The following is a 16,959-nucleotide window of genomic DNA, read 5'->3' as shown; positions in this document are numbered from 1 at the left end:
GCCTTTCTTTGGTTCGGTCCAGAAAAACAATAATTTCCCAAGTGATTACTTTTTCTGATTTCTGTGCATATTATATTGTTATATTTAAAAATCATATCAAAATTCAAATTATCCATGCCTCTCATTCTAGTATTTGACAATGATAATCTAATCTCATCACAAAGTGTAAACCCTTTGTGCTTCTCATATAAATGGTGCATGTGAAGTATAGCTATTGTTCATTTGACCTTTATGCATTCCATATTTAAAATTATGTTAATTGGTAAATTAAAGTATTCAAAGTTATCCTTACAATTAATTGCATCATTTGACCAATTAAGATGACTACTGATGCTTTATGCACTCTTAAAACTTTCATACATCAATAACAACGTAATCATATGGTCAACTGACGTGAATTTTGTAGTGCGGGTTGTATAAGCCACACGACAGCACACCCAACCTAAATTGGCCAGCATCGCCACTCATATATATATATAACTTGAAATCAGTTCAAATTTGCATTTGAGATATTCTGTATCATTAAGACAAATTATCTCTCTCTCTCTACTCTCAGCTATTATTTTATAGTTTTTTCTCTATTGAAATGGATGCTGCTTGACACGATGTCAAGCAGCATCCATTTCACCATGTCAACCTATATATCATGTCAGTCCATACACGTTCTTCACTTCTATGCTTTCCATTATTGTAACAAGCACGTGCCTTGTTCAGAGATAAATAGTGCCACTAGAATATTATTATTTTACACCTTTGCAGTATTTTATTATGCTATGTATCTAAAATCCACCACATACTAAAGAAATCAGTTTTAGTTTTGAAATTGCAATGCTAACATCACTTGTTTATGCTCTAAATAGTTTACGTTAATTCTTAGCCACTATCTTGTTATCAGTATTTCATAATTTAATATATACATTAAAATAAAATATAATTTATCAATAATCACTTAAGGCAATGTGTATTTTACTTGAATAAATGTTCAAGAAATGCAAACCAATTTTAATTTATGAATTTGAGACCTGGGGTTGAAGTAAGTATTGGAAAGAGACTAACAACTACAGATATGAGAATTCTGACAAAAATTAGGGGAATAAACAAATGCCATTATAATATATCAGAAGCATGTTAAAAATTAAGATATTAGAAAGAAATCTGGCAATGTAAGCATTCAAGAATATATGAGTGGAGATAAAATATTAGCAAAACAAATGTTTGATGCCAAGGTGACAAGGTAAAGAACCAGAGGAAGATCAAAATCTATCTCGATTGATGCATTTAGAAGTGCTTTAGAAAAATAAATTATAAGATCTGACAATATTGGAGTTCTGACAGATAACAGATTAATTTGGAGGAAAATTGTCAAAAGGAAGTTTAGTAGTAATGTGAACTTTTCATGTAGTATTATCATAGTATCAAAAGACATTGGAATAGGTGAAAGAAATTATTGAAAATAAGAGAGTCATCATCATTAAGTTCTTAATGCATATATTTTGTAATTAAAATGAAAAGCCAAACGGCTAGTTTTCTGGCAACTTAATAGTTATTAAGTGGATAAAAATCCTATGTTTTTATATAGCCAGTAAGTGAAACTCAAGATCGAGAACTACGATCTATGAGTTTCAATGCCGAAAAACTATTGGCGAAGGCAATTCGAAGCAAAGGTGGAGCAAGCTCCCTCACTATTCTTGATATTCTCTCATAATGTAAAACACAGCTCCTAGGAGATGTAATACTGTCATTACATTATGAGAAGAGGTCACTACCCAGACCGATTTCAACCTTTTTTTGAGGTCTCATCAGTGAGTAGGTAGACCTGGAAGATATCAAAGCTTAGTGAAAAGAACTTACATACCTTCACTCAAAAAAGGTTGAAACCGGTCTGGGTAGTGACCTCTTCTCATAATGTAATGACAGTATTACATCTCCTAGGAGCTGTGTTTTACATTATGAGAGAATATCAAGAATAGTGAGGGATCTTGCTCCACCTTTGCTTCGAATTGCCTTCGCCCATAGTTTTTCAGGACAGGAAAGAGCAGTGCACAACTGCTCAGATTAGCACAAGAGTGCAGTTTGTTCGCCAAGATGGTCGCTGACCTTCGATAGAAGATAGTTTTTCGGCATAGAAACTCATAGATCGTAGTTCTCGATCTTGAGTTTCACTTACTGGCTATATAAAAACATAGGATTTTTATCCATTTAATAACTATTAAGTTGCCAGAAAACTAGCCGTTTGGCTTTTAATTTTAATTACAAAATATAAGCACACCTTTATGGCATTCGTATAGTGAAGGTATGTAAGTTCTTTTCACTAAGCTTTGATATCTTCCAGGTCTACATACTCACTGATGAGACCTCAAAAAAGGTTGAAACCGGTTTGGGTAGTGACCTCTTCTCATAATGTAATGACAGTATTACATCTCCTAGGAGCTGTGTTTTACATTATGAGAGAATGTCAAGAATAGTGAGGGATCTTGCTCCACCTTTGCTTCGAATTGCCTTCGCCGATAGTTTTTCGGCATTGAAACTCATAGATCGTAGTTCTCGATCTTGAGTTTCACTTACTGGCTATATAAAAACATAGGATTTTTATCCATTTAATAATCTTAATGCATAGTTTGGAGAAAATAAAACTGTATAACTGAGAGAAGACCACCACATGGATTTTAAAAGAATGCAGATAACTGACCACGGCTTCTGACCTACCGTCCAATCCGCACCTTCTCGTGATGCACCATTTTAGGTATCTACATCGATAGTGAATCGACAATGATGGGCTGGTAATTTGGGATTAGCGGACCAAATTTTATTCTTATTGGCTTAAACCACAATATAAAATTATGGTAAAATATGACAGAATTTCATGCTTGCTGAGTGTCGGCAGATTAACCAAGGCCCATCGTTGTTTTTGAAGGGAACCAGGGCGAACAGCGAAAAGTCAGCTACTGGAACAAATCCTGAAGCACACCCGAAATCAACATCACCAGAGTTAAAGATTAGTACTATCAACATAAGAAGCCTGAATGCCAAAGACTTCGTTGTGAATTCCAAAGAAATGGAGCTAGCTGAGGAATGGGATAAGTACCAGATCCACATAATAGAGGTGACTGAAACAAAAAAGACAAAACTCATGAGATCTTTCTGAGCAATAAATACAAAATGTTATATTCAGGCAATGATAATCAAGGAAAAGAAGGAGTAGCCATAGTATTCAACAATAAAGATGAGGCTAATCTTCTTGAATGGCAGGCGATATCAAGTAGCGTGATGTGGGCAATTTTCAGAATGGGGAACTGGACAATGAGACGAATTTGTGCCTGTAGTCCCACAAAAACTTCTGCTAAGATAGAAGTGGAGGAATTTTTTTGAGGCTTTAGAGAAAGCAACTGACACAGTAAAAAAGGAAAAGTGGGTCCTTGTTGGGGATCTAAATAGCAGAGTAGGAAATGATTGTCAGATATCCAAAATATTTTGAGAAAATTTGGAGAAAAGATCAAAGCTAGTAATAATAATGGCAAATATCTGTTCTGCTCAGGACATGGACTGATTATTACTAACACAATTCTCCAACATAAAAATGTGCACAAATTCACATGAAGAGAAGAGGCATGGAATAAGAAAAGTCTCATTGACTGTGTTATTGTTGATAGTAATGTTTTCTCCCTGGTGCAGGACACTAGAATGTACAAAGCATTTGAAATTGGAAGTGATCACCATTTAGTCTTGAGCAGGATAAAATTGAATTTCATATTGAAAAGAAGAACATGTAAGAAAAAGCATTTCCTGAAGAAAATATTGATGGATTTACCAGAGAGGCATTTGGTGACGTTGTCTGCACAGATAGAAAAATCAGAACTCCATGGTTGAACACAGGAAGTTAAAGAGATAGTGAAGGAAAAGAAGAAAGCATAAGAAAGTTCTTGGCAAATAAGTCAACTTGTGCTTTTAGAGAGTACAGAGAGAAATGTAAGAAATCTAAAACTAGCTTTAAAACTAGCTAAACAAATGTCATAGGAAGACTTTGGTAAGAACATAGAAAATAAATATCAGGAAGATGGCTAAATATTCTGGAGGCTGTTCAAAAAGCTTAGAAATGGAAGAAAGAATGCTGCAAAAGCATTTAGAGATCATAAAGGTGACATGAAAACTGGAAAAAAAAAAGATATCCTTGATGTATGAAGTAATTAATTAAAAAAATTGCTAAATGAAACAATTCGGTGACAGCACAGTGGTAAAACACTCTGAACAGGCATGCAATCAGGAATACATATCCATACTTGAAGTAGAAAAAAGCTATTGGAAGCCTGAAATGTGGAAAGGCAGCTGGAGTGGATGATATTTGACAACAAATGCTCAAGTACGGAAGTATAAGTCTTACAGTGGCTGCACTGTATAGCTCAGAATTCCAGATGATTGGAGTAGAGCTCTCTTAGTATCCATATACAAAAAGAGAAATAAAATGGAATATGAGAATAATGGAGGTATTTCCCTCCAGAGTGTTCCTGGTAAGATTCATGCAAGTATTCAACTGTTTGTGAAGGATTGTGGAATGGAAGCTTAGAGAAGAACAACTTGGATTTAGGACAGATAGAGACTGTCAGGATCAGATTTTCACTTTATGACAAATAGTTGAGAAATCTTGGGAATATAACAAAGATCTGTAGTTAAGTTTTGTAGACATGCAAAAGGCATATGACAAGGTACCAAGAGAGCAAGAGAGGAACTATTCAAAACACTACAGTTATGTGGTGTCAATGGGGCATTATATCAAGTAATACCTGGTCTTTATTTGAGTTGTAAGTCAGCAGAGTTACAACTTAGAAACGAAGGAAGTACAGGAATGTGGTTCGGTGTTAAATTCTGGTTAAATAATTGATTAATTATTTACATTTTCTATTTTGCTTTACTTCTTGTAAGTTTTAGTGCCCATCATAAAATTGAATATACAAAATGTTATAGGATCATGTGTAATTTGCTTCCCCCAAGCAACTTATTGGACACACATATGTAACACCATTACTTTGAGTTAATAGTAATTCATTTGTCAGTCATTCTGTCCGTTCATATATTTACACCTTTTATTAATTTACAATACCAACAAAATATAGGATTTTTCCTTAATTATTGTTTTTTAATATATCCTGAAACAAACACATTCCTCCCCCAAGGAGAGAGGTATGGGTAAGTCATTATCACATCATCCCAGTTGTTCTTCTTGAGTCTGTTCATCAGGATTATTATTGTTTTTTATTTTTGTATATTACACTTTGTATGACTTTTTTCTTACCATATAATTTATATCATGTTGTATTACTTTATGTGTGTGCATGCATGCAAACACACACACTCCCAATCATTGCATACTGAAGATGTCTGTGAAATGTGGGCAAACATTTTATATATTAGATAAGTTTTTCACGTAAGTGGCTGTGTTGATTAAATTTATTTCCTTTTAGGAAAGAAATTTCTTACATACTTCCTTTGTGATTGGTTGGTCTAAACTTATGCAAGTAATAAATGCATACTATTATTCGTTGTTGGTTATAATAAATAATAAAAGTAAACAGTGAACTAAACATCTTGTTTTGAGATAGATATCCATTACATAGTACACTTAAGTGGACACACTGGTCAAGCAGGTTGCTTTGAATTTATGTGGCTTAACAAACAGCTTCTTTTTTTTTTTTTTTTCTAAAAAACATATTACTTTATTATAATATTTTTTTTTTAGGATGTGAAATATGCAACAATATTGGCTAATAAGTAAGTATTTTAATATATAATTATGATTTATTCACGAAAAATATACTAAATTTCCTCATTTGTGCTCAAAATGCATAACTGTTATTAAACTTCTCTCTATTGCTTTTTTTTTTTTTTTTTTTTTTTTCATGTAAATCTACCAAGGATTGCTTCATTGTGAGTTCTACATTATTCATTTAACTATTGGTGTGTGTGTGTGGGGGGGGGGGGGGGGGGGGCACTTCTTCTCCAGAGTAAAAAATTCTTTTGTATTTATTATACAGTCATACTTTGGAATTTTGTCACCTTCATTTCCAGAGGAGTGCCTTAACTAAAAAAATCCTTGCCAGAGCACTATGTTGAAGTTTGAAGATGTTTATTCAATGGGTTCAGGTACTGCAATGCCATCTGTTGTTAGTTGAGCATAGCACCTGGTCATATGTGTGTATCTTTTACAGTTGATGAGATTGGATTGATGTTGATGGTAGAGATTGATTTTCAGTAGATATTGATAGTTCTGGTCTTTTTTGAAGTACCTGTCTAAGGTTGTGTGTGAGATAGATTGCCTTTTCTTTTCTCTGTAGATTTTTGTGTAACAGCATAATCCCTTACAATGTTAGCATTTACTTTCAAACTTCTTTCAAAATCTGGATCATGCTTTTCTAAAAGAGCCATGCCAGCTCCTAATATAATAGCCTTATGACTTTTCTTTTTACTTTTGTTTGCCATTATATTAAATTGAATCAAAACAAAAATAGTAGAATAAAAGTTAAAATCAGTTTAGTGTTCACGCAATCACAGAGCACAAGACAAAGATATGTGACATGCGGGTTTGGTAGCACACTGATGATAGCCAGACAGTGCCATGTTTTGTGTGATAGCATAATGGTGCTAAAGAGCCATAACTCTGAAGCAGGTAACATAAATTCAGGTAAGCAGGTAACACTTACTCGTGCAACGGGGTAAGTGACAATTCAAAAATGTCTGTAATTGCGAAGCGTTGTAAGCCATAGTATGCCTGTATTGCTTTATATAGTTAATATTATTTACAAGGTATTTATAAAAATAGCTTTACAACTTTAAATGGATATACACATCAAATTAGTAGAAAGGCTTATTATTAAGTTTTTATAACAGTTTTAATTCACAGTACAAGACAATAAGAAAATAAATAACATATTTATTTACTTTGTTGCTGATATTTTGCTAGTTTTCTACCCAGCATCTTCAGAGCACAAACAGGTTGTCATATTGCAGAAAATGCAAGAATTTGTTAATAGTTAAAACAATTTAAAATGGTAACCAACAGCATATAGAACTAAAACATAATTGGTGCCATATATTGTTGGATACAGAGAGATTGACAAGTAATAATTCTTAAAATAATTGTATCCCAGATTTCTGATAAATTGATATAGGCATGCTTGTTGAGGTTTGGAGAATATTTTAATCATCATCATCATCATCATCAAATTCCTGTCATGTACCCTCAAGGGGTGTACAGGATATGACAGTACTACATGAAAAAATTACATCATTACTAACTTCCTATCTACAATTTTCCTCCAAATCAGTCTGTTACTTGTCAAGACTCCAACATTATCAGATCTTATATTTCTATCGTCTAAGGCACTTTGTACTGTATCAATCCACCTATATCTTGGTCTTCCTCTGGGTCGTTTTCCTGCCAACCTGGCAGAGAACACTTGTTTTGCTAATCTTTCCTCTCCCATTCTATTTAAGTGACCATACCATCTGAGATTAGCTCTGCTAACGCATTCCTGGATGCTGACAATGTCAAGTTCTTTCCTAATATCCTCATTTTTAACATGATATTGCCATTGATGCCATCTGTTCACGCCTCTAATCTTTCTCAGGACTCTCATATCTGCGGTCTCTAGTCTTTGGTCAAGTGTTTTACTTCTGACCCAGCTCTCAGATCCATAAGTTAAAATTGGTTTGAACACAGTCTTGTATACAGCTAATTTAGTGTTCCGACTAATTTCTTTCTTATTCCATATAAATTTATTCAATTGACTTCCCACGATACCAGCTTTGCTGATTCTGTTGTCTATTTCTATATTTAGTTTACCATCTTCAGTAAAAATTGTGCCTAAGTAGCTGAAATGTTTTACTTGTTCCACAGGTTCTCCATTCACAACACAGTTGATATTTTCAATGATTCTGCCTATTTTCATTGTCTTTGTCTTTTTATTGCTGACCTTCATACCATATCTATTACAACAGCTATTCAATTTAGTCAGAGAATCTTGCAGACTTGTAGCGGATTTATTTAGAAGTATAACATCATCCGCATAAAGCAAAGAGCTGACATTAACATCTCCAATTTTGATATCAGGTTTAATACCACATTCCTTCATAATGTGATCCATATACATAATGAATAACAGAGGGGATAATGTACATCCTTGTCTCACACCAGATTTAACATTAAACCATCTTCCTGTACTTCCTTCAATTCTAACTGCTGACTCACAACTCAAATAAAGACTAAGTATTGCTTGATATAATGCCCCATTGACACCATATAACTGCAGCGTATTGAATAGCTTCTCTCTTGGCACCTTGTCATATGCCTTTTCCAAATCGACAAAACTTAAATACAGATTTTTGTTATATTCCCATGCTTTCTCGACTATTTGTCGTAAAGTGAAGATCTGATCCTGACAGCCTCTATTTGGCCTGAATCCAGCTTGTTCTTCACCAAGCTTTTCTTCCACAATTCTTCTCAACCGTTTCTCAAGTATACTTGCATAGATCTTGCCAGGAACACTCAGTAGGGAAATACCTCTGTAATTCTCACATTCAGTTTTATTTCCCTTTTTATATATGGGTACTATGAGAGCTCTACTCCAATCATCGGGAATTCGTCCCTCTGTCCAGGCTTTCTGAACTATGCACTGCAGCCACTGTAAGACTCTTATACCACCATACTTCAGCATTTCTGGTCGAATATCATCTACTCCTGCTGCCTTTCCACATTTCAAGCCTTTGATGGCTTTTTCTACTTCAAGTATGGATATGTATTCCTGACTGCATGCCTGGTCAGTGTTTTTTATCACTGTGCTGTCATCACTGCTTGTTTCATTTAGCAGTTTTTCAAAGTAATTACTCCATACTTCAAGGATATCTTTTTCTCCTGTTTTCATTTCACCTTTATCATCTCTAATTCCTTTTACAGCACTCTTTCCTCCATTCCTAAGCTTCTTCAACAACCTCCAGAATATTTTGCCACCTTCTTGATATTTATTTTCTATATTCTTGCCGAAGTCCTCCCATGACTTTTGTTTAGCTAGTTTTACACAGTGTTTAGCATTCTTGCATTTGTCTCTATATTCTCTAAGAGCACAAGCTGACTTATTTGACAGGAACTTTTGATATGCTTTCTTCTTTTCCTTCACTGCCTCTTTAACCTACTGTGTCCACCAGGGAGTTCTGATTTTTTTATCCTTGCAGACAACCTCACCACATGCCTCTCTGGCAGAATCAATTAATGTTTTCTTCAGAGTTTGCCACTGAATCTCCAAGGTTTGATTCCTGTTCTCAAACTCTTTCATTTTCTTTTCAATAATATTTCTGTATTTTAGTCTACTGTTTACATCTGAGAGCTGCTCAACTTTTATTCGCTTTAAAACTTTCTTACATGTTATTCTTTTCAATATGAAATTCAATTTTATCCTGCTCAAGACTAAATAGTGATCACTTCCAATTTCAAATCCTCTGTACACTCTGGTGTCCTGCACCAGGGAGAAAACATCACTATCAACAATAACATAGTCAATGAGACTTTTCTTATTCCTAGCCTCTTCTCTCCATGTGAATTTGTGCACATTTTTATGTTGGAACATGGTGTTAGTAATAACCAGTCCATGTCCTGAGCAGAAATCCAACAGATATTTGCCATTATTATTAGCTTTGCTCTTTTCTCCAAATTTTCCCAAAATATTTTTGTATGTCTCACAATCATTTCCTACTCTACTATTTAGATCCCCAACAAGGACCAACTTTTCCTTTTTCATTGTGTCAGTTGCTTTTTCTAAAGCCTCAAAAAATTCCTCCACTTCTACCTTAGTAGAACCTTCTGTGGGACCATAGGCACAAATAAGTCTCATTGTCCAGTTCCCCATTCTCATATTTGCCCACATTACTCTACTTGAGACTGACTGCCATTCAAGAAGATTAGCCTCGTATTTTGTGTTGAATACTATGGCTACTCCTTCTTTTCCTTGATTGTTATTGCCTGAATATAACATTTTGTATTTATTGCTCAGAAAGATCTCACCAGTTTTGGTCTTTTTTGTTTCAGTCACCCCTATTATGTCGATCTGGTACTTATCTAATTCCTCAGCTAGCTCCATTTCTTTGCCATTCAGGCTTCTTAAGTTGATAGTACCGATCTTTAACTCTGGTGATGTTGAGTTGGGGTTTGTTTTCAGATTTGTTCCAGTAGCTGACTTTTCGCTGTTCGCCCTGGTTCCCTGGCGAAAACAACGGGGGCCTTGTTTAACCGGGCGACGCCCCAGCCGGCATGAAATTTTGTCATGTTGTACCATCATTTTTTATATACTTTAAATTCCAAAAACACGTCTCCCTTACTTGTAATGACTTCTAGCATAGCACTTTTGTTTTCTTCTATCTAATCCTGTGTGAAAAGGGGTCCAAGGCAGAGTCTGCTAATCCCAACTTACAATAATGACAGTTCCAAATGTATTTCTGATGTTTTTAAGGCAGATGTTAACAGATCATTCTATCTGTCAATAGTAAGCCAGGTCACAAATACAGAGAACTTCATATACTCCTGGAAGTAATAAAGGAGAGAGCTTGTCCTTGGTTAAATGGATGAGGGTTGCAAGTTTTTGATATATGAATTAAGTGTGGTGTGAAGCTGCTATTTAATTAGCACTCGTGCAACGGTTGCTTAACTCTGTGGAGGTCGCAGTCGGAAAAATTGCAACATAAGTTGCATGTATCTGAGAGATACATTCATTACTAGTATGTGCTAAAATGAGATAAAACTTTAAAAAGAAAAGAAAAAAACAGTAAATATAATACACGACAGTTTATTTATTTTCAGTTACAATCTAGAAATTATTGAACAAAGAAATAAAGAAAAAAACAACTAAACCAATACTATACTGACATTGGAGTTCACGGTATCTCTCAGATACAATTTATTATCAAATACCACTTTCACTTTTGCATTCGACTCATCATCAGACTCGAGTAACAAAATCTCTGAATATCTTAAACATCTGATGGGTTATCCAGTCAATATACTTTTGCAGCCATCATTTTCAATGGTAAATAAAAAAACAACTAAGCCAATACTATTCTGACATTGGAGGTCGCGGTATCTCTCAGATACAATTTACTATGAAATATCACACCTTTACATAACACGTGTTAAACCAAAATTGACTGCATAAACAGCATGGAATATCACTCGTAATATATGCATGTGCAGCTACTCATGACCTCCAAGCTCTACACTGGATATGTGTAAGAATATTTATATTAAACAATTTGTTTGTATCTGTCAGATCAGCTACAACCTCTGCAGGGTTAATAAAACTCATACAACTGGTCATACAATAGACCAACACAATTACTTCAGGATCATGTCAACATAACCTTGTCATTCATAGCCCTAATGGAAGAAGCTGTCAACATGTTAAGTGGAGGTCATAACTTTGCCATTAAACCTAGGCAAATGTAGAAATAATGTTGTCTTTTGAACAAGGAATATACAATCAGCCTCCTGTTATAATCTGTAGCTTCCCAAAAAAGTAATATTCCCGCAAAATAAATCACAGCCTTGAAAAATCTATACAGAAACAAGAATATTGTTTTTGTATAGATTTTGTAAAAGAAAAGTCACTTCTGACTCCAAAGAAACTGTTAACAGACTCAAGCCTTTCGTGTAAAGTCACCCAGATATATATCGGGAACCAAAAATTCACAAACAAGATTCACTCTTACATCCAATTATCACTAGTATAAACAGCCTTGCAGTACAGACTTATAAAAATTTGGCAAAAATCCTTGGTTCCTCCCCCCCATACAAGTATTTCTTCATCCTTTGTAAAAAATTATGTTCACATAAAAAAAGTATATTAAGTAACCGTGTTCTGAAATTTTCAGACATAATGATTAGATTTGATACTGTTTCACTGTTTATTAATGTCAATAATATTAACTGAGACCCTTGATTTGGGGCAAAGTATAACTGAGAAGAGACCACATAGCCTTTAAAGGAATGTCAAGAACTGACCTAATATCCAATTCCTACCTTCTCGTGGTGCATCCTGTTAAGTATTTATCTGGATTCTGAACAATAAAGGATGCGCTGGCAATTTGGGATTAGCCGACCAAATTCTATTCGTATTGGCTTAAACCACAAGTAAAATGAGTAGAGCATGACAGAATTTCATGCCGGCTGGGGTGTTGCCAGGTTAAACGAAGCCCCGTTGTTTTCACAAGGGAACCAGGGTGAACAGAAAAGTCAGCTAATGGAACAAATCTTGAAACACATCCCACAACATCACCACAATTCAAGATTGGTGCTATACATAAGAAAGCTGAATGGCAAAGAAATGGAACTAGCAGAAAAATTGGATAAGCACCACATCGATTTAATAGGGGTAACTGAAACAAAAAAGACAAAAACTGGTGAGATCTTTCTATGCAATAAATACAAAAAGTTATTCAATATAATTATTCCGGTTTTGTGACCACATGTTTATTAAAGAAAACTGTTTTTAAAACTATACAAGTACTAAAAACAACATCCAACAAGTTTCATTAGTCGTCAGACTAACATCTTCAGGGGTAAAGAGAACTAAAGCACAAAACTACTAGAAATTACAAAAATTAGTTCATTTGTTGGTATTGTGAACATCAAAACAGTTCATTAAAAAACCAAATAACAGTTCTATACAACCATTAATGCATTTTAGCTGGAAACAATGCTACTTGTTGTCGCGTTCTGTGGTTCACATTCACTCTGTCCGAGGCCTGAAATCGGTAAATTTTTAATAAACGATGACCAAACTTGATTTAAAATCAAACCTTGGTTTTTGTTGCATTGGGTAGGAATTTTAATCATATTTGCTGCCTCTCTGAATTTTCTTGTGAAACAATTCTTATCTATATAGAACATGTTTGTTCTATCCCAGAGTATATCATGACCGGTAGAGGTTGTATGAAATGCCAATCCCGATTTATGTTCTCTCTTATTTTATATGTCCTTTTGATGTTTGCTCATGCGGATTTCTCCCGATCTCTCCATCTGGCTCAGATAGCAGATGCCCCAGAAACAGTGAATATTATAAACCCCTGGTTTTTTCATTTGGTGATATGGAGGTTTCGATATTTCTCAAGTGGCAGGAAAGTCACTTTTATGTTGTATTTGTAGAGAAGTTTGGCTAATTTATCTGTTACATTCTTGATATAAGGAAGGGTGACTGCATTTTTGAAATCCTGATTATTTAAGTTTCTTGTAGGTGCTGTATTGAGAATTTTCTTAATTAACTTAGTATTGAAATCATTCAGTTGTAGGATCTCTGTTAAGTATTGTATTTCTTCTTTCCGTTTTTCTTCTGTACTGGGGATATTGTATGTTTTGTCCCTTAAGGTTTTTATTAGGCCTATTTTTTGCTTGGGGTGGTGATGTGAAGTAGTGTGCAGAAATCTATCTGTGTTTGTTGGTTTTTCTATAGATGGAGAACAATAATCAGTTTTTTCTTTCATTTATTTCTATAAGGATGTCTAGGAAAGGAAGTTTTTTTATTTTCTTCTAGTTCCAGAGTGAATTTTATGTTACGATGTAAGTTATTAAGATAGTCTTGAAATGTAGTCAGTTCTAGTGCTGTTCCTGGCAAAATTATGAAGATATCATCCACATAGTGGAGCCATATTTTTGTTTTTTTTTGTGCCAGTTTTGTAAAACCTTATTTTCAAAATTTTCCATGTAGAGGTTTGCTAGAGCTGGTGAGAGAGGGGGTGCCTATTGCTAGTCCTTTCTGTTCCCAGAGTTTGTCTTGGTAAAGAAGAACATGTTTTTTATGCAATGTTTGCAGAGCTGTACAATGGAAGAGATTTTCTAGGATGTTTACATTTCTTGGAATATTTGTGAAAAGGTTGACTCGCTAATATGTCTGAAGGATCTATGTGCATATCTCTTACTTTTTCTATGAAGTCTATTCTTAATGAATGGTGTTTTTCCTATATGTGGTAAAATCAAGTTTGTAAGGTGTTTTTCCAGATTTGAGATAGGAGAGTCCCTTCCATCCACTATCGGTCTTAGTGGCATATCTGTTTTTTAAATTATAGGAACTCCATATATTCTAGGCACTAGTGGGTATTTGGATTGTAAATTTCTTTTGACTTCCTCAGACCAATTTGGTACATTCTTGATCAGTTCATTGGTTTTGTTGTGAGTTCGCCAAGTGGGGTCTCTGTCCAATGCTATGTAGGTATCGGAATCTTCAAGTCCTATATAGATAAGAATTGTTTCACAAGAAAATTCAAAGAGGCAGCAGATATGATTAAAATTCCTACGCAATGCAACAAAACCAAGGTGTGATTTTAAATCAAGTTTGGTCATCGTTTATTACAAATTTACCAATTTCAGACCTCTAACAAAGTGAACGTGAACCACGGAATATGACAACAAATAGCATTGTCTCCAGATAAGACGCATTAATGGTTGTATAGAACTGTTATTCGGTTTTTTAACGAACTGTTTTGATGTTCACAATACCAACAAATGAACTAATTTTCGTAATTTCTAGTTGTTTGTGCTTTAAACTTTTAGTTCTCACAACTAACAAACGTTATCGGGTATTGTTTGTAGTACTTGTTTAGTTTTAAAAACAGTTTTCTTTAATAAACAGGGGGTGCTTAAGGGTCAAAGCTGTATAACTGAGAGGAGACCTCCACATAGCCTTTAAAGGAATGCAGAGAACTGACCAGGGCTTCTGACCTAATGTCCACTCCTCACCTTCTCGTGGTGCACCCTATTGGGTATCTACTTGGATACTGAACGAACGAGGATGGGCTGGCAATTTGGGATTTAGCCAACCAAATTGTATTCTTATTGCTTAAACCAAAATAAAAAATGATGGTACAACATGACATAATTTCATGCCGGCTGGGGCGTCGCCCGGTTAAACAAGGCCCCCATTTTTTTCGCCAGGAACCAGGGCGAACAGCAAAAAGTCAGCTACTGGAACAAATCTGAAAACAAACCCCAACTCAACATCACCAGAGTTAAAGATCGGTACTATCAACATAAGAAGCCTGAATGGCAAAGAAATGGAGCTAGCTGAGGAATTAGATAAGTACCAGATCGACATAATAGGGGTGACTGAAACAAAAAAGACCAAAACTGGTGAGATCTTTCTGAGCAATAAATACAAAATGTTATATTCAGGCAATGACAATCAAGGAAAAGAAGGAGTAGCCATAGTATTCAACACAAAATACGAGGCTAATCTTCTTGAATGGCTATCAGTCTCAAGTAGAGTAATGTGAGCAAATATGAGAACGGGGAACTGAACAATGAGACTTATTTGTGCCTTTGGTCCCACAGAAGGTTCTACTAAGGTAGAAGTGGAGGAATTTTTTGAGGCTTTAGAAAAAGCAACTGACACAATAAAAAAGGAAAAGTTGGTCCTGGTTGGGGGTCTAAATAGCAGAGTAGGAAATGATTGTGAAACATACAAAAATATTTTGGAAAAATTTGGAGAAAAGAGCAAAGCTAATAATAACGGCAAATATCTGTTGGATTTCTGCTCAGGACATGGACTGGTTATTACTAACACCATGTTCCAATATAAAAATGTGCACAAATTCACATGGAGAGAAGAGGCTAGGAATAAGAAAAGTCTCATTGACTATGTTATTGTTGATAGTGATGTTTTCTCCCTGGTGCAGGACACCAGAGTGTACAGAGGATTTGAAATTGGAAGTGATCACTATTTAGTCTTGAGCAGGATAAAATTGAATTTCATATTGAAAAGAATAATATGTAAGAAAGTTTTAAAGCGAATAAAAGTTGAGCAGCTCTCAGATGTGAACTGTAGACTAAAATACACAAAGATTATGGAAGAAAAAATGAAAGAGTTTGAGAACAGGAATCAAACCTTGGAGATTCAGTGGCAAACTCTGAAGAAAACATTAATTGATTCTGCCAGAGAGGCATGTGGTGAGGTTGTCTGCAAGGATAAAAAAATCAGAACTCCCTGGTGGACACAGTAGGTTAAAGAGGCAGTGAAGGAAAAGAAGAAAGCATATCAAAAGTTCCTGTCAAATAAGTCAGCTTGTGCTCTTAGAGAATATAGAGACAAATGCAAGAATGCTAAACACTGTGTAAAACTAGCTAAACAAAAGTCATGGGAGGACTTCGGCAAGAATATAGAAAATAAATATCAAGAAGGTGGCAAAATATTCTGGAGGTTGTTGAAGTTTAGGAATGGAGGTAAGAGTGCTGTAAAAGGAGTTAGAGATGATAAAGGTTACATGAAAACTGGAGAAAAAGATATCCTTGAAGTATGGAGTAATTACTTTGAAAAACTGCTAAATGAAACAAGCAGTGATGACACCACAGTGGTAAAAAAATACTGATCAGGCATGCAGGCAGGAATACATATCCATACTTGAAGTAGAAAAAGCCATCAAAGGCTTGAAATGTGGAAAGGCAACTGGAGTAGATGATATTCGACCAGAAATGCTGAAGTATGGTGGTATAAGAGTCTTACAGTAGCTGCACTGCATAGTTCAGAAAGCCTGGACAGAGGGACGAATTCCTGATGATTGGAGTAGAGCTCTCATAGTACCAATATATAAAAAGGGAAATAAAACTGAATGTGAGAATTACAGAGGTATTTCACTACTGAGTGTTCCTGGCAAGATCTGTGCAAGTATACTTGAGAAACGGTTGAGAAGAATTGTGGAAGAAAAGCTTGGTGAAGAACAAGCTGGATTCAGGCCACACAGAGGCTGTCAGGATCAGATCTTCACTTTACGACAAATAGTCGATAAAGCATGGGAATATAACAGAGATCTGTATTTAAGTTTTGTCGATTTGGAAAATGCATATGACAAGGTGCCAAGAGAGAAGCTGTTCAATATGCTACAGTTATATGGTGTCAATGGGGCATTATATCAAGCAATACTTAGTCTGTATTTGAGTTG

The 16,959-nt window shown here is 35.1% G+C and overlaps 1 protein-coding gene across 2 annotated transcripts in view; it reads left to right on the top strand.

Moving 5' to 3' along the window:
* Nup75 (nuclear pore complex protein Nup75) overlaps window positions 1-16,959 on the top strand; it is a 492,606-nt gene that overhangs the window by 394,623 nt on the left and 81,024 nt on the right. For both annotated transcript variants that reach the window (XM_090404850.1, XM_090404851.1), the window contains exon 19: window positions 5,732-5,763. In XM_090404850.1, the coding sequence (XP_090260976.1) occupies window positions 5,732-5,763 (32 nt within the window). The remainder of the gene's footprint in view (window positions 1-5,731; window positions 5,764-16,959) is intronic.

Source organism: Typopeltis vanoorti, chromosome 15, assembly GCF_054136105.1.
Source record: "Typopeltis vanoorti isolate ZY-2024b chromosome 15, IOZ_Tvanoo_1.0, whole genome shotgun sequence".
In the NCBI taxonomy this organism is placed as follows: domain Eukaryota; kingdom Metazoa; phylum Arthropoda; class Arachnida; order Uropygi; family Thelyphonidae; genus Typopeltis; species Typopeltis vanoorti.
The sequence above is the reverse complement of the archived record's forward strand: the minus strand, read 5'-3'. Positions and strand labels throughout refer to the sequence as shown.